Below are 24,465 nucleotides of genomic sequence, written 5' to 3' on the forward strand. Positions count from 1 at the left end.
TTTTTGTATGGTGAGTTTTTGTTTCATGTTTGGGATATCTTGACTTCTCTTTCTAAATATAATAATGATAGTTTAAAAAATCTGTTCGTTTTCTTCTCCCTGTATAGTTTGTTTCCTGTAAGTTGCCTTCTTATCGTGTTTATTTTGGTCTCTATCTGCCATTGTGGAACTGTCTGTTCGTCATGGCATCCTGCCATGGGCACCAAGCAGCCGACTGGTCTCTCTGGTACCTGGGCAAGACTTGTGAACCATGGGTTTGAGGGTGAGGTGATCTGATTTACTCAACATCAACACTTTTCAGGTTTTTTTCCTCTTGGGTTGGTCAAATTCCTGAGAGAGCTTTCAATATTGTGCTTTCAGAGTATTCCTGCCTTCATGGGCCTCCATATTCATAGTCTGAGAACCAAGGTAGGGATCTCAGCATTCATTATGTGAACAGTCAACGAATTTCTCTGCTTGCACAAGGAAGTCACCCTTAAATCACCTTACTGTCCTCTAGTCCAGAGATTGTCCAGTTTCCTTCTCCAGAGAAATCACGTCTGTCTTCTATGCACAGTCGGGGAGGGAAAAAGAAGGTAACTTCTTAAGTAGACTTGCAACTCTGTCCTCCTGTTCGGAGCCTCACTTTCTTTCTGTGTCCACAGATACCTGGTGCCAAGTCCTGAGGTTTTTGGAAGTTCAGCAGGGTAAATTAGGTTCTTCTTAGTTTTTCTCACTGCCAGCTCAGCAATCAGCTTTCTTAGATAGGCAGGGTCAATTATTCGATAGCCTCTTGCATTCTCTTTGTGCTTGTGGGTTTATCCCTCTACTGTAATTTTAGGAGGAAGTAAGAAGGAATGAATGTTCATTCAGACCACTGAATTACATACTTTAAAAGGGTGGATTTTATGATACATGAATTATATTTCAATAAGATAAATTTTTAAAATAAACGAATGTGTGCAATATGCCATCTTTATTCCCAATGTATGCTTCCTAATTTTAGAGAGGAAGACAAGTAAGCCACAGAAGTTAAGTGAGAAGACCAGGACTGTGACGGTTTTAAGTGATTACTTTTAAGTGACAGTTCAGCTAAATCCTCTCAGGTCTTCTGCATTGTATCTGGTCTTGCAGAGCTGTGTTTCAGTGACAGTGACATGGACTTCGGCTTCTCAGCTTCTGACCCTGGGCACTTGCCATTCTAGCCTACGCCATTTCTAGAAGAGGAACCTGGCACTCTGGAAAACTAACCACCCTTGGAGGGATGAAATGGGCTGCAAGTCATTGAGTCAAACACCAGTTAAAAAATGTACAAATACTTACCGTTAATCACTTAATTATTGAGTCTACATATAATTAGTGCAATTTATACCGTCCAGTAGTCTTAGGGATAGATGAAAATATTTGAGAGCAGTGATGGTGGAGACTCCCGGAGAAGAGGGGCCGTGGCTCTCCCTGTGTTCCCCTGCGCCCCAGCTCCCATGATGTAATCTGATAAACACACAGAATTCAAAGTGGCTTAAAAAAATACAAGGAAGGTTAAGTGGTCTATGGTTTTTCTTAACATAGCCAGGATCAATACCGTGTGATCACTTCCTGTTAACATTTAGGGATGCATGTGTCTGACTTACATTAGTATTTAAGTATTCTCTCCTGCCAATACCCATTTGTACACGTTTTTAAAGTTGTTTATTTCATATTCACAGTCTTTTACAAAGCTGAAAGACCACAAGATGGCTGTAATATTTTCTTAAGCAATAAATGTTAATTACCCGACATTAAATCAATATTTTGCGAAAACTCGTTCTTGATTTCTTGACCCTCACCTAGTATATGTGCCTAGTTTACTTTCACGGTTCACGCATCAAGAGTCTGTCTTTCTGTGGAATATGATCACTTTTCAAAATTTTAGTATCACATGCCTTCAGTTGTTTGACTAATCAGAGAGCCAGAACTGCCCTTAGAAACAGTTTGGGTTGACAGAGTTAGCAAATAAAAATACAAGAGCCTGTTAAAAATTTCAGATAAATAATGAATAATAGTTTTAGTCTAAGTATGTTGCAAATATTGCAGGGCATATACTAAAAAATTATTTGTTGTTTATCTGAAATTCAAATTGAACTGGGTGTCCACTATCTTATCCAGCAACCCTAGACCCAGGCTCCTGGGGGCCCTGTGCAGGGCCCTGGGCCCGGGAGGGCCCACCGGTGCCTCTCTTCAAGGTGAGGAGTCCTTGGTGCCAAATGGACACGCCCACACCCTCTTTACAGACTATGCCCTGGGGACCTGCAACTCCAGGATCTCCCGTCTACGCTGCCCTCCATACATTTGCAGGGCCTTCGACCTTCTCCCCAGCACAGTCCTTTTGCGTGCAACCCTAGTCTGGAGGTATCTCCAAGGGAGGCTGATGGGACTGGGTGGATAGAGATGGGCTATGTGGCTGAAGTGTCCATGCACAGGAGCATGTCAGACCCATATAGGTGGAGGACAGAGCCCTAGGTGAAAGGACACAGCCAGAAGGGAAAGCCAGGGCCTCCAATTGTACCCTTGCCTCAGGTCCCCCAAACACGAGGGGCGGGCCTGCAGAGAGCATCCAACCACGTACACATTTTGTGTGCTTTCTGCTGGCTGTCAGATGGGGGATGGGCACAGTGTAGAAGTTTCCATTTATAACGTATAGCTTCTATTTCCATCCTCTTCGATACTTTCATTTGCTTCAATTCATCTGCTTTGGGGGAAATTTGCTTGTAGAAATTTCACCAGTGGATGGGTATTTGAAAAAAGAAACTTAAAAAAAAAAATCCATGTCACCATTAGCGACAACAACACTACACAGTACCTCTAGAGTCTCCCTCTGTCCTGAGCCTTTTAAGGGATGGGTCAGCCAAACGCACTCAGGCGCCCTGCGTCAGTGCTAGCTGTTCTCCAGAGTCTTTAGAGCGCTGGAGCATGAGCTCCGTCCATTTGGGAAGCAACAAAGTGCCAGTTGTAAATGCAGATTCTGTTTGTTAGGGAAAAAAAACTAAGTAGAAGGAAGACACGAGAGAAAAGCAGGCTTTTGTGGAATATCATGCGCTAAGCTATTTACAGTATGAACAGTTCTTATTTAACCTCATGGAGAAAATTAAGCTAATATTTGCCTAAGGCTGGAGATTGCGTGACTCCACCTACGTTGTCACGTGCCGGGAAGGGATTTTTCTTTAAATGGCATGTTGTATCAGTTAGGATTGCTTTCGGCTCAATGTAACAGGAAGCCAACTATGGTCGCTTAAAAAAGTCAGGCATTTATTTTCCTCCTGTGAGGAGCTCGGTGATGCCACCGAAGACCCAGGTTCTGTCTGCCTTTCCACTCCGCCATCCTTGGCTTGTGGCTTTCTTCCTCCTGCTTGCAAGATGGCTGCTGCTCTGCTAGGCAGGAAGGGGAAGAGTGAAGGGTAAAATAATGTTGCCAAGTCTATCTTCTTTTTAAATGATTTCTTGGAGGTTCCAACTAGCAAACCTTGCTCATACCTCATTGCTCTGACAGAGAGTGACCCCCAGCTGCAAGGGAGGCTGAAGTGGCCAGTGTTTCAGCTGGACACACTGCTATCTCAAGCAATATTTGGGTTCTCTTTTTTTCTTTTGAGGAAGATTAGCCCTCAGCTAACTGCTGCCAGTCCTCCTCTTTTTTGCTGAGGAAGGCTGGCCCCGAACTAACATCCGTGCCCAACTTCCTCCACTTTATATTTGGGACGCCTGCCACAGCATGGCTTGCTAAGCGGTGCCATGTCTGCACCCAGGATCCGAATCAGTGAACCCTGGGCTGCTGAAGCGGAATGTGCGCACTTAACCACTGCGCCACCAGGCGGGCCCCTTGGGTTCTCTTAGTAAGAAAGAGGGAAAGCTGAATATTGGATAGGTTATTAGCCATCTCTGCCACAGATGTGAACAAGCACATAGATTCTTCAGAAAACAGGGAATTTTTTTGTTCCAACATACATAACAATCAAATTCATCACATATAGCAAGTTAAATAGACATGAATAGAATAAATATTTCTAACCAACCCTATTTTCAAGTGCTATTTATTTGTCCACGAGTTAGTCCATAGGTTGAGTGTCTCTCCAGATGTTTATCTCTGTATCATAGAGCTGAGCAGCAGATAGTCAAAAATTCTTTGCCACATTATAGAATTTCCTCAAAAAGCCAAAATTTGCCTTAATGTCACATTTAAAAAGTCATTTTTAAAAAAGCATATCATTGCATCTCTTTGCATGGTATAATTAAAAGAATGAACAGACGACCAAAATGATCCTGGATCTTGTGAAGCTTATAAGCTACTAGGTTATAACCTAGTCACAGGGCTGTGAAACAGATAAACCTATAGCTGCGGCCGGCTGGCCTGATAGATGAGTGCCACTGGGGAGTCCACAAAAGAGAAGCCAAGCGCAGGGGGAGCAGGAGGAATCCGAGGCGAGATCTCAGCCGGTTGCGGTCAACAGAAGAGACTTCACGGAGAGGATGCTGGAGATGCAGGAAGGAAGGAGCCCCGCTTTACATACGGTGCAATGTCGTGGGGATTGAAAACGTGGAGTCACTTCAGGTAACTGCGGATAATTTAAAAACATCCTAATACGAGCCCAGTGCGTGTGGAGTACCATACAACACTGCGAGCTGAAGGTCGAGCCAGTCACCACGTGACACGAAAGGCTTGCCGCCCTTGCCGACTCGGATGGCTTATGAACTTGAGGTCCCACCTTAGAACGATGTAATCCAAGTGACTTCATGGAGGACGAGTAACTGCAAATCACTTGGAGAATGGAGTGCTAATGCTGATAGTGAAAAGTATCATTACGGGAACTTAACACTGTCCGTTGATCAACGGACATGAAGCCTCGAAATACATTTTGAAAAGATCCCTATTGATAATTCTGCTCTTCGGTTAATTTAATTATTTCAGACGCTTCATTTAATTCATTTCCGAGTGTTGCCCTTAATCCTGCACCCCAAAAGTCAGTTCTTATTACATGAAAATCTTCCTAATTTGTCATTGAAAAATCCGCATTTTCCGTGAAAATGGGCTACATAATTTTTCGAAAGAGTCTGCAATTTTCGCCTCTTTGCTTGCTTTGGACGTAGCTATTGAAGATACCATAGGGCATTATTTCGGTATTGGAGAATATGAATACTACGTGTAAGGGAAAAAAGAGCCATTGGCGTTTGTAAATAACCTTCTCGTGGTTTGCACTCCGTAAGCACGTAAGAGCAGGTGCCGGCAGAGGCAGGCCCGGGGCGTCTTGGAGGCCTCGGGAAACTTCTGCCACGGTAAACGACTCGAGGGCGGAGCGCAGGCGCCCTCCCGCTGGCCCGGCAGCGCCCCCGCTCCCTCCTCGGGCCGCGCTCGGGCCCTCCTCCCGCGCCGCGCGGCTGAGCGCACAGGTCGCCGGGTCAGGTGGCCGGGTGCCGCCCCGGGAGCGCGCTCCCTGCGAGGGCGGGCGGCACCGCCTCGGGGGCGGGGACTTCGCGGGAGTCGGGGCGGAGGCGCGGAGGGGCGGCGCGGCGCGGCGGAGGCGCAGAGGACGCGAGGCGGCGGCCGCAGCCATGGACCGCGGCGAGCAAGGTCTGCGGGATGCCTCCGGCCTGGGCGCGGGCGCGGGGTCGGCGCCTCCGGGCTGGGCAGGGGCGCGGGCGTGGGCGCGGGCGCGGGGTCGGGGGCGGCGCGGGGCTGCGCGCGGCCCGGCGCCGGAACAGGTGCGGAGCGTCCCCGGCCGGCGGCCGAGCGGGTGCCGAGCCCTGCGTGCCCGGCCGCAAGTTACACCTCCCCGAGCCGGATACGGCATCCTGGTGTGGCCGAGCGGGAGGGACCGGCTCTGGGCGCCGGAGCGGGCTGATGGGGCGGCGTGTCTGTGTGAGTGTGTGCATGCGTCTGTGTGTGTGTGTGAGAGAGAGAGACAGAGACAGAGAGAGATCGAGAGAGAAGGTTCTGGGAGGCAGCGAAGGGGCTGGCGCCAGGCTTACGGAGCCGGGGCTGCGGATGTGGTGCGCTTTGGGTGGAAGCGGCGCGAGTGGAGGACTGGGCAGCCAGCTCTTGGAACTGATGGCAACTGAGGACCGTGGATCCTTTCGCCCCTCCAGATGGGAACATGAAATCCTTCCCATATTGAGACTTTCTGCCCTCTTCTGCTTAACGCGGTTAGGATTTTTGGTGGCGTTTGAGCCAATGGCGATGGTTTTGCACGCAGATATTTGATGTGCCAGGTGTCCCCAGATTGTGAGTGGTGTCTATGGGTTTATTTGAGGGGAAGAGAACTTTTCATGGTAAGGGTCTTTTACCCATCAAGGTGAAACCCTGCAACGCACAACCTTTAGCATAATTACTATAGCTTTGGAGGCACTTGTTTCTGAAAATAGTATCAAGTGAAATTGCCTCCAATAGGAGAGATGTAGCAACAGTGGGTTATGGTTTTCAGATTTAAATATTGCTACATCCAAGAGATCTTTGGTGGTAAAGAACCAGTGACTGTAAGGCAGATGCATGGCACGCTTTTAAAAAGATAGATAAATGCTAAAACAACAACAACAAAACCCCCAAAACAGTATTCAGGTAAATTTTAGAAAGGGGGGATAGGAATATTCCTGTTTTGAGTCTTAACACAGCAATTTTCATTTTTTGCTTATTAGCCTCCAATATTTACCTTCATGCATATGAGTTTTTGTGTAAATCAAACCATAATCCATATGTGCTGTTTTGTATTTTACTTTTTATAAGTTGTAAGAGAATCTGGGGAGCCTTCCAACCCTTCCTTTTTCCCCCGCCCCTCAAGTTAATCTCACACTCAGCATATGAGCGCTGATAGTATAAACGTTATGTACAATATGTAATATATATTTTGCATATATAGTACGTTATATATGTTTATGTCCACACGCACACACAGTGTCCATATTTTAAACTTCTTGAGGGTAAGTTAGAAGCTTGGACGTCATCTTTGATTGTCCACAGTTGGGTAACATGGTGATTTGCACAGAGCAGACGTTCACGGGTTGAGGCAGAACGCTCATTACAGGTCTTACATGCATTGTTACAAGAAGGCCTAGGGGCCACCATGGAAGCCAGCATTATTCTGTCTGGTTTTTAATGCGCGTGATGGAGGTGTCAGATGTGTGAACACGCATATTTGTGTATGTCTTTCATCGTCATATTTAACATGATGATGTTTTTAGAATAGCTATGTTTGGTATTTGTCAAGGTAGATTGGACAGCTGTGTTTGACCGAGGTGAATTTTGCTAGATTTTGTAATCTGGCTTGGCCGGTGAGAATCGTAGTCACTAGTCCTGCTGCAATACAGTATTCCAATTTGCTGCTGTATTTTGTGTGGTTTTAGAAGACAAGTTTTTGTGTGTGTGTGTCTAAGACATATTTCATCAATTCTTTGTCTTACAAGAGGAGGCTTTTTCTGTCTCTAGTTTGCAGTTTTCTTTGGTCAAGATGTTTGTTAATCATGTTAGTCCTTGTTTTTAATTTTTATTCCTGGAGGGCAGCGGAAATCCATCCTCTGGAACTGGAGAGTCTGGAGACTGGCTCAGAATGAAGAATGAGTCACCTGAGATGAGTCACCTGCCTTCGAAGGTTCGCCGGCTCGATGCAGCAGCTTTGTCATGGCCTTTCCTTACACTCTTTGTTCCAGCTGCCTGTGTCTTTTGCCTTTCTGTCTTTATGTTCCCATGGCACATAGTAGGTACTCAAAAATGTTTGTTGACTGCCTGAGATGAAAGGGAAAAGTGGCCAAGAGCACCTTCCATCTGTTGGAACCCCTGACTGCCCTCTGCTTCCTGCTTCCTCCTGGGCTTTTTTTCCCTCCGTATTTTAGAGAAGCAGAACTCTGTGGTTAGGTGGAGAAAGTTGCTGATAAGGCTGTCTTGGACGTGGAGGGTAAGTTTCCGTGGAATGTCTTGCAACTAGTGGAGTGGACGGCTCAGTCTTCAGTGATCCGTAGTGAGACTCCTGGTTGCTGTGAGAAAGGAGGAACCTGGGAGGGGAGACCTGCACGGTCACTAGCAAACGATGTTGGCTGAAATGAGGTTGATGAAACTCTGTGTCTCTTGAATTGTGATTTTTGCAAAAGTATTTAAAGCCGAGTCAGACCACTTCAGGATTTGTTTAACTTACTTTTAAAAATATTCGTGGAGTTTGTTGTGTTTGTCTCTCTTAAAAAAAAACTCTAGATGCAAAATTAAGTGCCCTACCTGTTGTCTTAACTGTGTTTCTCTATTCAAATGCTCTTTATACCATCCTTCTTCCATTCTCTGCTACTAGTGTTATCTAACAGAGCTATAAAGTTTTAAAATGAACAATTTCCTTGTGTTTTCAACCACGTATTCTAATGCTCTTCAGTATCAGGCCCGGATTCTACTTTTCCCACCTTTTATACCCAGACTTTGTGTGCAATACTCCACTTATGTTGAGGGCTCAGTCAACATCAGATGGTTCAAGCTGTGCCTTCAATGGCAGAGTGGCTCTCAGGAGTTTCTGCGCATTAAGCCCAGCACAGCACTTTTGACGGGTGTGGTATTTCCTCCTTTGAAAGTGCAGCGTGCTAACTAGAGCATCCATTGTGTAAAAAGCCTCCTGTCTGCCTTTTATGGGGCTGAATAAATATTTATCTTGTGTTAGTAATAGCCTGTAGTTTAGCACCATAGTACTGAAGTGACAGTCACCTAGCCACTAAGCATTTCATCTGTGTTTGAATTGAAAACAAACCAACCCCAAAACTTTATTTTGAGGAATAGAGGGAAGGCTGCTGGGGTCAGAAAACTGGGGAGAGGGGAGGGCTGCAAGAAAACAGTGACACAATAATGTGTCACTGTCATTTCACCATTGTAATTATGCCTTAGAAATAACAAAATGGGAGATGTCCCGTTTAAAAGGAAGACAGATGTAGAGATGAATGGGTGACAGTTTGGAGGGTCTGCTCACAAATCTCTGGGTGTGACCTGCCCTGGTTCTTGGTTTCTCTGGTCGAGTCTCGCTTTCCATACGGCGCTAATGTCTTTGTGCACACGTTCACTTCCTGCATTTATTTTTCTGCAGCAGCCTGCCTGGTCCCTAGGGGAGATGCTGAGTGGTGCGAGGGTTGGGCTCTGTTAGCAAGATCTCGAAACAGAATAATCTATGCATATAATAAAAACAAAGAGCCTCACAGTTCAAAACAAAAGAGAACGCCAGAAATCCCCTGAACTTCTGTGCTGCTGATCCTTTTGTTGTAGGCTAAGATGACTTTCTTTTCCTTTTGGGGTTAATTATTTCCATTTTAATTGTAGACTGTTGTAAAGTCTCTCTTCTGAGATTCTCCCGAATTTTGTTTAAACTGGGTGGGTCCCAGCTGTACAGAAACCATCATCTTAGCAATCTATTTTTATTAGAAAAACGTCAAGGGATCAAGGGATTTAAATGTTTAGTTAAATGTTTAAGTTAAAAAAAAATGTTTGAGTTAAAAATACTTCTGGAACCTGAGAATAGTTGTTCATTTTAGAAAAATCAGAAAATGTAGATGGAGAAAAAGAAAATAAAATCACCTATAATTCTACTCTGAAAAATCACTATTAATATATTGATTTATACCCATCCATATATATCTGTCCTTTTAAACAAATCACAAAATAATCTCTTACTGAATATTTCATTTTGTAACCTGCCTTTTTTTCCCCTCGGTGTATTTTTAAAATAGTGTGTTTCTCTAACATCATTTTGACTAGCATGACCCGGTAATTAATGCACGTGATACAAAATTCAAAATGAGTAAAAGCTTGCAAAATGCAAATCTTCGTCTCATTCCTGTTTCTCAGGCTATTTCACTTGGATAGCAATGCCAACATTGTTACCAGTGTCTTCTCTATTCATCCAGAGAGATTCTGTGTGTATAGTATACATACATTTATATTTAAATACATCATATATATGTATATATATGTTGTGTGTGTGTGTGTGTATATATATATATAATATGTTTTATATATATATATATATAATATAAACTGTAGCACACAAACTGTTTAGCACCTGTAGGGGAGGAAGAGTATTCCTCTACCCTCTGGGTTCTTCTGGCTGGTCTAAGAGTTAAATTGATATGAGAGAATAACAGGAGAAAATCAAACAAATTTAGTAGCATGTATACATGGGATAAACCCAGGAAAACTGAGTAACTTGCCAAAATGGCCGAAGCCACCACCTTAAATACCATCTTCAGCTAAAGATAAAGGAGGACGTTGGGAGTAGTGGTTTGGGACTTCAGAGGGGAGGAAGGCAATTCACATGGAGATGGAAAAGCAGGTGTTTGGTAAACAAATGTTTGCACACCTCACAAAGACAATGGGACATGGGGAGGGCTAGGTTGCTCCCTGTCTACCACACCTAGTTCGTATTATACTGTAGACATCTATGGTGTGTGTTCCTTCCTGAAACAGACCTTCTGTCTTAAATTCTTTTAGGCATTTAGGGGGAAGGTCAAAGTTTCTTTCTGAGTCTTGTTGGTAAAAGTAATCAAGGCAAAGAGACACATTTGGAGTGGCAAATTTTGATCTCCCACACACCTGACTTCCTTCACTTAAGTACAGTATATCTTTTAGAGATCATTCAGCGTAATGTTATATCCAGCTGCTGCATTTTTAATGGCTATTTGTAGATGTCTCTTTGTGGGTCTTCCATGTTATGTACAATAATAGGCAATATTTAACTTCTTTCCTGTTGATGGACATTTAGGTTTCCCCTAAGATTTTGCTCTTAAAACAAAGCTGCAGCAGATAAATTTGTGCAAGTCATCTGATAAATGTGCCAGTATGTCTGTAGGAAGAATTCTTAGAAGAATGTGGCTGTTCAGTTTTGATAGCAGTAAATCTCGCTGCGGGGAAGTGGTGCCAATTATGCTCCACCAGGAATGTGTGAGCATCTGCTTCTCTCCATCATGTAGCCAGGGTGTTGTCACACTTCTTCATCTTTGCTTATCTTACAGGAAAAAGGGGTTTCTCAGTGTGTGTTTTATTATATATTTTCCTTAATATGAAGGTGATTGTACTTGTTTTGATATGTTTAAGATCTATATCTCATTTTCTGTAAAATGTCTGACCATATACTTTGCCAATATTTCTACTGTGTTATTTGTCTTTTTCTTCTTCTTCTTTTTTTTAAAAGATTGACACCTGAGCTAACAATTGTTGCCAACCTTCTCTTTTTTTTTTCCTGCTTTTTCTCCCCAAATCCCCCCAGTAACACAGTTGTGTATTTTAGTTGTGGGTTGTTCTGGTTGTGCTGTGTGGGGTGCAGCCTCAGTGTGGCCTGACGAGCGGTGCCATGTCTGCGCCCAGGATCCAAACCAGCAAAACCCTGGGCTCCCGGAGCGGAGCGCTCGAACCTAACCACTGGGCCACAGGGCCAGCCCCAAATCTTTTTCTTCGTTTGTAGAATGTAGCCCTCTGTCCACAACATGCAGTGCTAACTGTGTAAATTATTGTAGCTTCATAATATGTAAAAATGTCTGGAAGGGCTAGTCTCCCCAGATTACTCTCTTTTTCTTTTTATCATTAGATTTTTTTCTGGCTCTCATTGCTGCAGTTCATTTCCAAATGAACATTAGAACCAGGTTGTCTAGATGAAAATTCAACAGACATCCTGTTGGTATAGCTTTATCTTCCTCCCTCTATCTTCCCTGCCTCCATTCTCCCTTTCTCTTTCTTTTTTATTAGAGTTTGGTCTTTTTTTTTTTTTTTTCTTTTTAAGATTTTATTTTTCCTTTTTCTCCCCAAAGCCCCCTGGAATATAGTTGCATATTTTTAGTTGTGGGTCCTTCTCCTTGTGCTGGTGGGACGCTGCCTCATTGTGGCCTGATGAGCGGTGCCATGTCTGTGCCTAGTATCTGAACCAGTGAAACCCTGGGCCAGGGAAGTGGAGTGCACGAACTTAACCACTTGGCCACAGGGCCAGCCCTAGAGTTTGGTTTTTTTCTTTATTGAATGCCCCAATATATGTACATCATGGTTGTACTATATATACTATACATGCAGTTTTATATTCTGTTTTGCATACTATTATATAATAAGAATTATAACACACTATTAAAAAAAAGTATCTCTATAATTTTTGATGACTACTCCCTTTCACCATTTGATGTTTGTTTAACTGCTTCTCTGCTGGAATATGGATTGCTTTCCATTTTAGCTATTATATTACTTTACGAGAAATTGTTTTAGGATAGATTTCCTGCAATAAGTCAAAGGATGTGAATGTATTTCGACTTTTGATGCCTCTTGCTAAATGGCTTTCTGGAAATCAATTTTCATTGTCTTTTTTTTTCTTATTACTGTGGTAAAAAACACATAACATAATATTTATCATCTTAACCATATTTAAGTGTACAGGATAGTATTGTTAACTATATGTACCTTGTTGTACAACAGATGCCTAGAACTTTTTCATCTTGATAACTGAAACCCTGAACCCAGTGAACAACAGCTGCATTTCTCTCTCCCCCAGCCCCTGGTAACCACCATTCTACTTTCTATGAGTTTGACTTCATCAGGTATGTCATATAAGTGGATTCATGTAGCGTTTGTCTTTTTGTGACTAGCTCATTTCAGTTAACATAGTGTCCTTGAGGTTCATCCATATTGTCACATATTGTAGGATTTCCTTTTTTTTGAGGGGGAAGATTAGCCCTGAGCTAACATCTACTGCCAATCCTCCTCTTTGTGCTGAGGAAGACTGGCCCTGAGCTAACATCCGTGCCCATCTTCCTCTACTTTATACGTGTGACACCTACCACAGCATGGCTTGTCAAGTGGTGCCATGTCCCCACCAGGGATCTGAACCAGTGAACCCTGGGCCATCGAAGCGGAACATGAACACTTAACCGCTGCGCCACCAGGCCGGCCCTATTTTTAATCTTTTTGAGAACCTTCATACTGTTTTCCATAGTGGCTGAGTGGCTATACCATTTTACATTCCCACCAACAGTTATTTTCAAGGGAAGAGGGAAACCTGCAGAAGCCAAAGAACTGGGGAGAGGGGGAGGCTGCAGGTGTTCGAGCTTCTCCACGTCCTCAGCAACACTTGTTATTTTGTTTTGTCCATGGTGGCCATCCTGATGGGTGTGAGACAGTATCTCACTGTGGTTTTGATCTGCATTTCCTTGATGGGTTAGTGATGATGGGCATCTTTTCTTGGGCTTGTTGGCCATTTGTATGTCTTCTCTGGAGACACGTCTGTTCGAGTCCACTGCCCATTATTTGGTTAGATTTTGTTGTTGTTTTGTTGAGTTGTAGCAGTTCTTTATATATTCTGCATCCTAAGCCCTTATCAGATACATGCTTTGCAAATATTTTGTCCCGTTCTGTAGGTTACCTTTTCACTCTTGGCTTTTTCCTTTGCTGCACAGATGTCATTGCCTTAAAAAAAAGAAAATTATGAAGCTTATAGGTGAAAAATGCCATCTCTTTTCACTTAAAATTTCTTCATTTACTGGAGAGGCTGCAGATGTTATTAGCCATTTGTACTCCCCTTGTGACATTGTTACTTCCTCACTGCTTACAATTAGGATCTTAGTGTGTCTTTACGTTCTTATCCTCCTGGCCACCCCCCCCCCCCACCACCATATTAAACCTTTGTGTTTTGTGGCAAATATTTATTTTTTCTATTTTTATTTTCATTTCTGTTGGATCTTGTTATTTTTACTAACAAAATACAGTATTAAGAGCAAATATTTTCTAGGAGGCATTTTTTTGGGTAACTTCCTTGGTTCTGAGTAGCTTTCAAAACTTCCTTCTCTGTGTCTTCTCTCTTTAGACACTTTTGTAATTAGTACTAAAAATAGTGATTTCAGGCAGGACTACTAATTTACATGCCTTGACTTATAGGCATGGTTAGTGTGTTTCATGTAAGAGTTATGCAAATGTAAATGTCAATTTAGAAATCACACGAAACATGACCTTGATAAAGTTTTGGATTGGGAACTTACTTAATAGGGTCAAACTTCACCCGTTGTATTCTCAGCTTTGTTGGAGGCACTGTGGTGTGGAAGGGAGCTTGTGGTGCAATCAGTAGGGCTATAGGAGTAAAAATAATAGTTGATTCAGCCCTCTAGGATCTCTACTTGGCTAGAAATAAAGTGTCAGTAGGACAGGAGACCGGGCTTCTATTTATATTCCCAGCCATCGGTGAAAAGTGTATGTAGCGGGTACTCCATAGATGCTTGTCCTATTGTATATACATTAATTGGAAAGATTTCTAGCATAGATAGAGTCAGATGAGATTAGACAGAAAAGGCTAAGAATTAGGGAAAGATAATGGTTTGGCAGGAAGACAAGAATGTATGTTCCAAATGTGCTTATAATTTTATATATAATCACTGAAAATCTGGTCTGTAAGTGAAGCCAAATTGGTACTTTACTTCTGAAGTACGTACGTGAGAATATGTGTAAATGTATACATACAGAAGAAGAGACAGTGATGGTTAAATTTTTATCCTCCAAAGGATGTTGGATGTAGCGCTCAATAAATACTTTCCAAAATGCATTTTCTAGGCTGTTCTATCACAGTTAATTGCTTATAATGTGTCCTAAGCTCAGGAGGCATGGGGGGCGTCTCAATACATTTTAGAAGTTTTCTTTGAATGTAATTGAGAAGGGCTGGGAAAATGTAGACATCTTGGCTGTCTGGGGCATTTAGCAAAGGGGTGACCAACCTTCCGTTTTGGTATATACTGAGTATGCCACTTTCGGTCCATCACTTTATCAGAACTCAGAATGATGATGGTCGTGGTGGTGATGGTGGTGGTGGTGATGATACCACCTGGCTGTGACAGAGCTCCTACTAACTTCTTTACATATTATCTCATTTGGTCTTTCTGCACTGCAGGGTGATAGGGCTGGTATTATTTTCATTTTTTACATGAGGAAACAGAAACTGAACGACCACACCTTCCCCATACGCACTCTGCTAGGTGTGGAGCGTGCTACCGAAACTTCGTCCCACATCTGTTGTCTCTAAGAGGATAACCTGGAGTCCCAGAAAAGCTTACACTACATTTGCTAACCTGTTTAAAGGGCTAGAGCCACTTCATGCTTTTTAGAGATGTTTTCCCTCCAACTAATTAAAACAAAATTGGAAGCTAAGGGGACTTAAAATCTGCAGGGCATTGCATTTACTTGAGTTTTCCTGCTAGGCCACTCTTGCTACTACCAGCAGCAGCAGCAGCAGCACTCGTTGAGTGTCTTCTGTATGCCAGGTTCTGTTCTAAATGCTTTTTGCATTTCCTTTTTGAAAATCTTCACAACAAGCCCTGTGAGCAGGTGCTCATAACATCCCTGCTTTGCCAATGAAGAAACAAGGTGTGAACAGGATGGAGAAGTGGCTTCTCCAGGGGCACAGAGCTTGACATGGACAGATTTGGGTTTTAAATCTGCGACAGCTGGCTACAGAGTACCTGTGCTTATGCAACATGTTATACTACTGAAGCGTTACATGCAGCCTCCCTTTTCCTCTCAAACGTATTGTGCAGAGGAGTAGCTGCTATGTAGCATCCATGGGAGGGAGCACCAGGAAGCGTGTCTGCACCAGCATATGGCTGTGTGCCTTTCCTCGTGGGTCAGAACTAAGTGTAAATGCATAGAGCAAAGAATGCTGGCGTCGAAGTTACATCTGGTTCAAAATTTGGCTTCGTCACTTTCTCAGTGTGAGACATTGGGTAAGTCACTAAACCCCTTTGAGGCTGATAATATCTCAGAGTTTGGGAAAGTTAAGTAAAAATCTTTTGAATAGCACTGGTGCTCAGTCGATACTGATTCTGAAACTGAATGTTAGATTTTTCTGTGAAGTGCTAACTCAGTGCTTCCCTAGTCAAATCAAACATTTCATTTATTTAGAGACAAATATGATAGGATGCCTGCCTGCAGGCTCAGAGGCCAGGCTGGAGAGACAAACATAGAGAGGCCACTCTAGCAAAGTGAGTGTTGTAAGGTCCGTGTGACTGTGACTGAGGAGGAAGTGAGTGGCTCTGGCTGGGTTGTGAGAAAGGGGATTCTCAAAGTGGATGACCTTTGAACTTGGCCTTGAAGGCTAAGTAGGAGAGTTTGTGGGTGGTGAGAGAAAGAAGGGTGAGGAAGGGAATTTGTGAAAAAGATGCAACAGTGCAAAGGGGCAGAGTCATGAAAGGGCCAAAAGGTGGGTGTGATCCTGGGAAATTCCCTGTGGCTGGAGTTGAAGGTGATCACAGGGGGAGTGTGGGTGGGCTGTGCCTGGCATTGGGAGTCGGGACCGTATTCTGGAGGAGATAAGGGGGGGCAGGTGTGTGGGAGTTTCCTTCTAGAGTATCATTTTGGCAGTTGAGTAGAAGGTACCAGCAAACCAGGTAGGGGGTGTCTCTGTTCCAGTCCAGAGGTGAGGAGATTATGGAGTGGGGTGCTGGATTCCCGAGAGACCTTGGGTTAGAAGGAGTCAGACGAGGGGGAGGGGAGGAGTCTGAGGATAAAGAAGAGTAGAGAGGGGCTCTCAGACTGCATAGGAAAGGAACTGGGATAGAAAATATCGAAAGAAGAGCAGATGCCGGGAGGGAGGTAATGAATTTAGTTTGGGCTACGTCACATTGGAGGCCTCTTCTGGTTCTCCAAAGCTGCCTAACAAACCACCCCAAACCTAGTGATCTAAAACAACAGCATTTGTGATGGTCACAGATCTGTACTTTGGGCAGCCTGTCTCAGCTCTGCTCACCCTTGGCTGGGGCGACTGGTAGCATGAGGCTGGGGTCACCCGAGGGCTCTCTGGCTCTCATGGGGGGCAATTGTACTGGGAAGATTCCAACAGCTAGGGCTCCTCGGGCACCTGAGCTGCAGGGTCTCTCCAGCTCAAACAGCCTGGGTCTGTTTGATGATGGCTGTTTGCTTGCCTGTGTGGAGTGTTGTTTTTTGCTGGAGACCGTGCTGTTGGTCTTACGTCTTGCGTGTTAGCTCAGGGCTCCCAAGGTGGGAGTCCTGAGATTGAACCAGGCAGAAGCTGTGTGGCTTTTTATGACCCAGCCTTGAAGTCACGTGGCGTCACTTCCTCCTCATTCGGTTAGTTAGAAATGTGTCCCAAAGGCCAGCCCATGTTCCAGGAGAGGGAAATTAGACTCCACTTTTAGTGAGAAGAATGGCAACGAATGCGTGCACATGCTTTTAAACCACCACCAGGTCCTTGTGGATGTCCACGTGGTTAGGGTCAGCAGTGAAATATGGATTTCTGAGAGAAGGAACTGGGCAGGATATAAGGTTGGGGAGCCATGTGATACTGGAAGCTATTAAGTATTAGCATGTTAGTTACATATTAGCACATGTGGTGTTTGACGCTATTAAGCTGCTGAGACAGCCCAGGAAAAAAAGTAGAGTAAAAAGAAAACAGAGCCTGGAATGGGAACATTCCAGAGCAGGGAGAGGAAGGTGCGAGTTCAGAAATAGAATTTGACTTTCAGAGGCTCTGGAGAGGCCAAGTAGATTGAGGGGAAGAAGTAGATCTTGGCGTTGGTGATGAGGACCAGTCGTGGATAATGCTGAGATGGATAACGCTGAGACGCAAGCTCGTTGCGCCGGGATGGGGTTGAAGAGAAGAGGAGTGGACCTCGGGCCTGTGGGAATGGTCAAGGGGGGCGACACAAAGGGGAGACCGCTATTTTGAGAAGCCGGGTGGTGTGTTTCGAAGGGAGATTTGGATTAAGTGATGGTGATGTGCTGGCCTGTGTTGATTGGTGTTTTTTGTTTTTAAACTCAGAGAGGATGGTAGTTTGCCATTTGTGTGTGTTTGTAAAATGAGAGAAGAAACCAGAGGCAAGGGAGTGTAACAGGATTTGCTATTCTGCTGTATGTCACTGGTTTTAGTTAAATGCTTTTAATGCAAAATGCGGTTTAATAGTCTTACCCTAGATTTTGACCTTCAAGGAGCTCAAGTCTATAAGCAATAATTCACTTTAATGCATAAGAGCCTCGCGGAGAATAAGTACTTATTAAATATTTGCCGAATGAAAGGATGATACTTTCTCTGAGTGGGATGAGAATCAGAGAAGCAATTTAGTCTAGAGGTGACATTTGTGCCAAATCATAGTAAAGCTGTGATTTTTTTTTTAAACTGATGATTTCTCAGGGCAGACCTGAAGGGTGAGCGCTCACTCTCTTCATGGCGCAGCTTGCTGGTGGCACTGATGGTGCAGTGTCTGGAGTTGTTCCGTGGTCTCGCTCAGCTTCTCTGGAGCAGTGACTTTCTTTCCAGAGTGACATTCCCCAACTGGGGAGTCAGGCAGCTGTTTTCCTCAGGTCATTGTGGAAAGAGAAATATACCTTCCAGTCGCCTCTTCTGGTGATTTTGAATCAATTGCTACTGCTCATTGCTTTAGGGATTAAATGAAAATTTTGACCCATAGTAAAGAGAACATGACAGACTTCTCTTGGTTTAGGGACTTTTATTTTCTCCAACATCACAATCCTTTCCCAAACTTACTGTCTCTCTTTAGCCCCCAGAAGGGACTCTGGTCCTGGGCGTCTTGCTCCTGCTCTCTGCCTCTAGCTGAGGCTGTGGTCACTGCAGATGGTCTGATGACATTGTCGCAGTCTGAGTGTTCTGTTCAGAATGGCGGCTGTAGCTGTTAAATTTGAAAAGCAGTGAACTCTGATGAAACAACCAACTTTTCAAAGGGCACTAAGATAACTGATAATTCCCTAAAATGTAAAGTGTTGCGTGAACCACAACTCAAGTCACACTTCAGCTCCCCTCAATCGCCTTTGTGTGTGAATATTTCTTTCGCCTGTCTTTGCTTTTCCTTTTTCCTTTTCTTGTCCTTTCTCTCTTTTCCTGTCTTTTTTCTCCGCCTAATTTCCATTTTCTTCTTTCTTCTCTCTTTTTCTTTTTTTTTTTTTTGAGGAAGATTTTCCCTGAGCTAACTACTGCTAGTCCTTCCCTTTTTGCTGAGGAAGACTGGCACTGAGCAAACATCCATGCCTATCTTCCTCTACTTTATATGTGGGACGCCTACCACAGCATGGCTTGCCAAGTGGTGCCATGTCCACACCTGGGATCCGAACCGGCAAAGCCTGGACCACCGAGAAGCAGAACGTGCGAACTTAACCGCTGCGCCACCGGGCCGGCCCCTCTTATTTCTCTTTTTATCTTTCCCGATTTTGGGCAAAAAATGGAATTCAGGAGTTTTCTTGTTCTTTTCTTTTGCTTTTGCTTAAGAGATTTCGTGGATTTATTCAATATATTTTATGTTTCCTGTTAGTATTACATTTTTTTCCTGTAAGAATAAAAAGAAAAAACCCTGAACGTGGATTTCCTAGTTTGTTCATTTGTTATTAATTAATTTCATTGCTATTTCTAAGCTAATTTAGGTCTCTCTCTCTCTCTCTTTTTTGGTGAGTGTGTAAAGATTCAAAGGTTAGAAAAAATATTTCAAATTATTTATTGGGAATTTTCAAAAATTATGCTTTATTTGTTTAACTATTTGGGCCTCTCTTTATGAATTCTGGGCAAAATAGAAATACTTCGAGGCCACATACTTTTTAAAACTTATTAGAAGATGTAGAGGAAACTTTTGATTTTGCTTTCTCAAAGGAATTGAGGGAAGTAGTCAGTCAATTGCAGTTCTAATCTGGGGCCATCCCAGGGTGTGGTCCTTTGTCATACTGCCACTTCCACCTTGGACTCCGGACGCATTGGCCACCAGCAGGTGCTCCGGCTCCTGGAGCTGAGGGAGGGGCTCCTGGGTGGGCGCCCCTTCCATCTGGGCTCCAGGTCCTTGCACCTGCACTTGCCCGCAGAGAACGACGGGAACCCCAGACTCTCTGACTCTCCTGCTTCTCCTGACCAATATGCCCGTCTGCCTTGTCACCCTTTGCTTTTGACAATAAAATGCAATTTTGGGGAATTTTTCATGTATGTTCATTTTCCCATTAATACCACTACCTCACATCCGTATTTTCTGCACTGAACAAAAGAACAATGTTCTTGTGTCCTTTGCAGTGTGGCAGTTCTGCTCATCTTTTCTTCAGAGGTTGGAAAAGGTGAATGAAAGGATGCAGAGGGTGAAGCGGGGATGGTTTTGGCCTTTCAGCTTTGGAAGAATTTGAAATTCTTAGTCTTTTTCAACCAGTACTGTGTGGAAAAGAAGGAATTTTATTTGGCAGTTGCGCTGACATTTATGGAGCGTGTCCTGGGTCCGGGCTCCAGCCAGGCAGTGATGGGCAGTGAATGCCTTGTCTGGCCCTCCTGTCAGCTCTGTGCGGATGCATGCTCCCGTTTCCATTTGACTGATGGGTTTGAAGTGTAGGGGCCTTAAAGAGCTGCCCAGTATCATGTAGTTTATCTACAATATTTTACTGCCTCTCAATTGTGTGAAGAGACCTTATTTTAAATGGATTAGTTACAGACGTAAATTTGCCGAAGTGGAGCTGATTTAGTAATACCAAGTCTCAAAGGTAAGGGGTTTTCCTGTGAATCATTGTGTTAACCATGGATGAGTGAAAGGCCTTGATGACAGTCTCGCAGAATCCTTGGGTCTGCAAGTACAGTCTTGAGATCGCTGTCCTGGGGAGGAGGCAATGAGCCGTGGGAGAGCTGGACAGGAAACATTCCCCTCTCCCTGCCCAGGCCGCTTCGGGGAACCTTGGCTCCCTTGAGGAGTTAATTTCTCCTGCTGAGGCTCTCCATTATTCCAGTGGAAGCCAACGGGCAGCCCCCTCTGCAGTCCCCACACTTTTTTTGGGAGACAGCTGTGGCCACTATTCCTTCAGTTACTGAGCGTTGCGTAGTTAAGGCAGCTGGATGTACGCATTTAGTATCTTTCTATGCTTTGCACTCATTCTTTATCTTTTTTTTTTTGCATAAAGTAAAGATCTTAGTGGAGAAACATGTACAAAAGCAAAGTAAAACCTTGTTTTTTCAATAAAAAGCCTAGTGACCTCAGTGATCTGAAGCACTTTTCTCCCACATTGACTTGTTCCTGTCGGAGCATCATTCTTCGGTCGAACATACATGTTCATTAAGGGACAGATACACCACTGGAAACGGAAGCATATTTTGATGAAAGTAGAAAGCAACGTGCAGACCTCGTCTTCTTTGCTCTCTGGTCTTTGTCCCCCGCCCCCTCCCTCCCTGCGCACGGCCTGTTGAGTCAGTATTCAGGTTCTTCGAGCAAGAGCAAGCATCGACTTGAAACACAGGCTGCTTTCTTTGGCAGACCTTCAGGGTATCAGGTTTCCGTGGTTCAAAGGGAGCTCAAGACGTGCTTGTGCCTGACTTTTTCACCTAGGAGATCTCGAACGCTGGGTTTGCCAGGCACAGTTGTGGATGTTGAATGCAGCGGTGGGGGATGGAGGGGCTGTGAAGGAGGAACAGCCTGCTCACAGCAGCACTGCACCCCGCATCGTGCGCTGCCGCTGCCTCAGGTCACCCCACCCCGAGCCCAGGTGGAGTTCGCTTGTGCCCTCCTGATTCTGTCAGTCACGAGGGGTGAGCTGGCCTGGCCCCTCCGGTGTCCCCTGAGGGTGTGGCTGGCCCGTCATCTCTGGGATCTGGGTGGAGGGATGTTCAGGGTTGACGTGCTCCCCAGGTGGGGGCTGTGGGGGAGGTAGAGGCAGGTGCGGTCTTCCTCCTTCCTCTGGCTGTTGCTGGGTGTTCAGAAATGTCTGTTCTAGAGGGCGCCTCGGAAGCTCACCCCCAAGAAGGCAGCGGCTTTGCACCATTCCAGCACCTCAATAATGTTGCAGTAACAGTGTGCAGGGCTCCTGTTGGATACTGAAAGCTGCTTATCAGTACATGCCTAGGCTTTTTCTGACAAATAGTGACATAAAGGAACTTCTCGCCCGTGCCTTGCTTTTAGCCTAACTTGCTTCCTAATCGTTTAGGAATAGATAGATTGCCAAATGATCTTGTAATACCTTCCGCCTTCCACTTGGCTCTTTTTCTCAGGTTTTAAGTCTGTTCTCTTTAGAGGTGCGGTATATTTTTTTTTCTTTACTGTTCTCGATGTAGTGGCAAATCATTTAATCATTTTTTTATCTTGGATATTTCTATTATATGAGGCTGTAACCACACTTTTTGCTTTGTCTTCTCTGGGTAAAGAATCCAAGTGTCTTAAATGGGTAAAGCTAAAAATTTGGCCTTGTTAAAGGAAGAAAAAAATTGGCTAAATGGTGGGAGATGAGAAAGAGAACTGTCCTTGCTCTCAGGTTAAAAAAAGAAATTATTTTTCCCTATGCTGTGGAGGAGCGTGGCCCAGAAAATCGAACGGCATGCAGCTGTTTCTTTGTAGTTCTGCATCACTTCGCGATGGGGTTTTACTTGTATCAAAGAACAAGCGGGTTGTGATGTGATGACCTCGTAATATCCAAGAGAATAAAGCTTGAAACTGGAGTAGCTGATGTCCCGAAAATGCAGGAGTGAGAATGTACTTTTATTCAGCTTTTTCTGTCCAGTGAAATTTGAAGATACTGGTTATACAGAGTGGAAATTTAGTTGATCTTTTATCACAAAGTTAAGGTAAGAGTATCTAGGCCGTTTTAGATGTTGGCTTTTAAAACCATTGTATGATGTGTCAAAGGTGATAGCATGCACTTTTTTTTTTTCTTGAGGAAGATTTGCCCTGAGCTAACATCTGCTAATCCTCCTCTCTCTCTCTTTTTTTTTGCTGAGGAAGACTGGCCCTGAGCTAACATCCGTGCCCATCTTCCTCTATTTTATAAATGGGACGCCTACCACAGCATGGCTTGCCAAGCGGTGCCACGTCCGCCCCCAGGACCTGAACCAGCCAACCCTGGGCTACTGAAGCAGAATGTGTGAACTTAACTGCTGGGCAACCAGGCTGGCCCCGATAGCATGCACTTTTGACATCAAATCAACTAAGCTCTCACTTAAAAAAAAATGTAGAAGTGGAAAATTCATAATACTTTGTGAAATATCCCTTATTTTTACCCCTGGTTTGGAACATGACTTGTAGCAACAGTAGACAGATTAATAAGTTACCTCTTGTTGCCCTCTCTTAACTGAAAATTAAGTATAGCTAATCCTATTTTTAGATTTATAGGTTTCCGTAAACCTTCTTTTAAAGTGGATTCCTGAGTACACTTGTGGGGTTATTTTAGCTCCATAAATATTGGCAGTAACGGTTGATTTTACTTCTGACTATGACGTTAATGGAAATAAAGTACAGGGGTACGTGTGTCACCAGTCCCACTTCCCTGAAGAGGGTTGATCCAGGTGTGAAGGGATGGTGGCAAGATGTCCTCACCAAGGGCTGTTACTCAGGTTTCAGAACTCCCTTCTTGTCGCCTTTGCCCTGGTGCCCTGCGAACAGCCCAGCAAATGGTAGGGCGACAGTGGGGCTGGGAGTGTTATTGGCCACTGCAGTGTGCTAAAGAATCAACAAAAGACTCTGTACAAGTTTAACTTTTCTAAAACAATGTGTGCATTATTCTTTGTGTGTGAGGAAGATTGGCCCTGAGCTAACATCTGTTGCCAGTCTTCCTCTTTTTGCTTGAGGAAGATTGTCTCTGAGCTAAGGTCTGTGCCAATCTTCCTCTACTTTATATGTGGGACGCTGCCACAGTGTGGCTTGACAAGTGTGTAGGTCTGTGCCTGGGATTCGAACCTCTGAACCCCGGGCCGCCGAAGCGGAGTGTGTGAACTTAACCAGTACGCCACCAGCCCCTATTCTGTCTTTTTTATCCTTCGGTAGCTAGCTGTCCTTCTAGGGTTGATATTTGTCATGCACTCTCTCCACGGAAGACACCAGTAAGACCAGCTGAACTCCGTTGAGAGTTCTGGAGTAAAATTCCTACTGGGCTTGTTTTTCATGATTTTTGTGACCTCCAGCATTTCGACAACTCTTAGGGAATCTCATTTTCCCATCTCACCAGCCTTCTTCCGCTGCGATTGCATGGTTAACCATTCCCCTAATCCCTTCCTAGCACCTGGAGTATCTAAAAAAGTTACTTTTAACTTACAGGAGCAATGCATGAATACTCTTTGTTAAAAAAAAAAAAAAGGACAAAAGAATATAGATAAAGATAGTTGGTCAGGGCCCTCAGGTGGTGCGAGTCCTGTCGGACCTTTCCTTAGGGACCTGTGTACAGACCTGTGTGGACCAGCAGTTCTCAAGCTTCACTGTGTGTCAGAGGGCTTGTTCAAACACGGATTGCTAGATGCAGTTTGCTGATTCAGTAGGTCTTGGGCGAGGCCTGAGAATTTGCATTTTTAGCAAGTTCCCATGTGACGCTGAGGCTGCTGGTACAGGGGCCACACTTTGGGAACACTCATAGAATTGATATTGTGCATGTGTGTGCCTTTTAGAAAAGCACGTGCTGTCGTACCGTATGTGCTTCTGTATTTTTCATCAGCTCTGTGTCCTGGAGAGCTTTCTGTGCTGGTACATGTTGACCACTCCGTTCTTTTTAACTGCTGCGTAGTGTTCCAGAGTATAAATGCGCCTTAACTTCTATTA

At 44.2% G+C, this 24,465-nt stretch overlaps 1 protein-coding gene across 5 annotated transcripts in view; it reads left to right on the plus strand.

Moving 5' to 3' along the window:
• The first annotated feature begins 5,200 nt into the window (after positions 1–5,200).
• The window catches only part of TPD52 (tumor protein D52), a 104,732-nt gene continuing 85,467 nt past the window's right edge, over positions 5,201–24,465 (plus strand). For 2 of the 5 annotated variants that reach the window (XM_070481010.1, XM_070481011.1), the window contains exon 1: positions 5,425–5,578. In XM_070481010.1, coding sequence (XP_070337111.1) covers positions 5,560–5,578 — 19 coding nt within the window. In that variant the 5' untranslated portion in view covers positions 5,425–5,559. Of the gene's footprint in view, positions 5,579–12,408; positions 12,532–24,465 lie in introns of those variants that run through there. The other 3 variants (XM_044780313.2, XM_070481012.1, XM_070481009.1) reach the window with 3 other exon arrangements.

This window comes from Equus asinus, chromosome 12 (assembly GCF_041296235.1).
Source record: "Equus asinus isolate D_3611 breed Donkey chromosome 12, EquAss-T2T_v2, whole genome shotgun sequence".
NCBI lineage: Eukaryota > Metazoa > Chordata > Mammalia > Perissodactyla > Equidae > Equus > Equus asinus.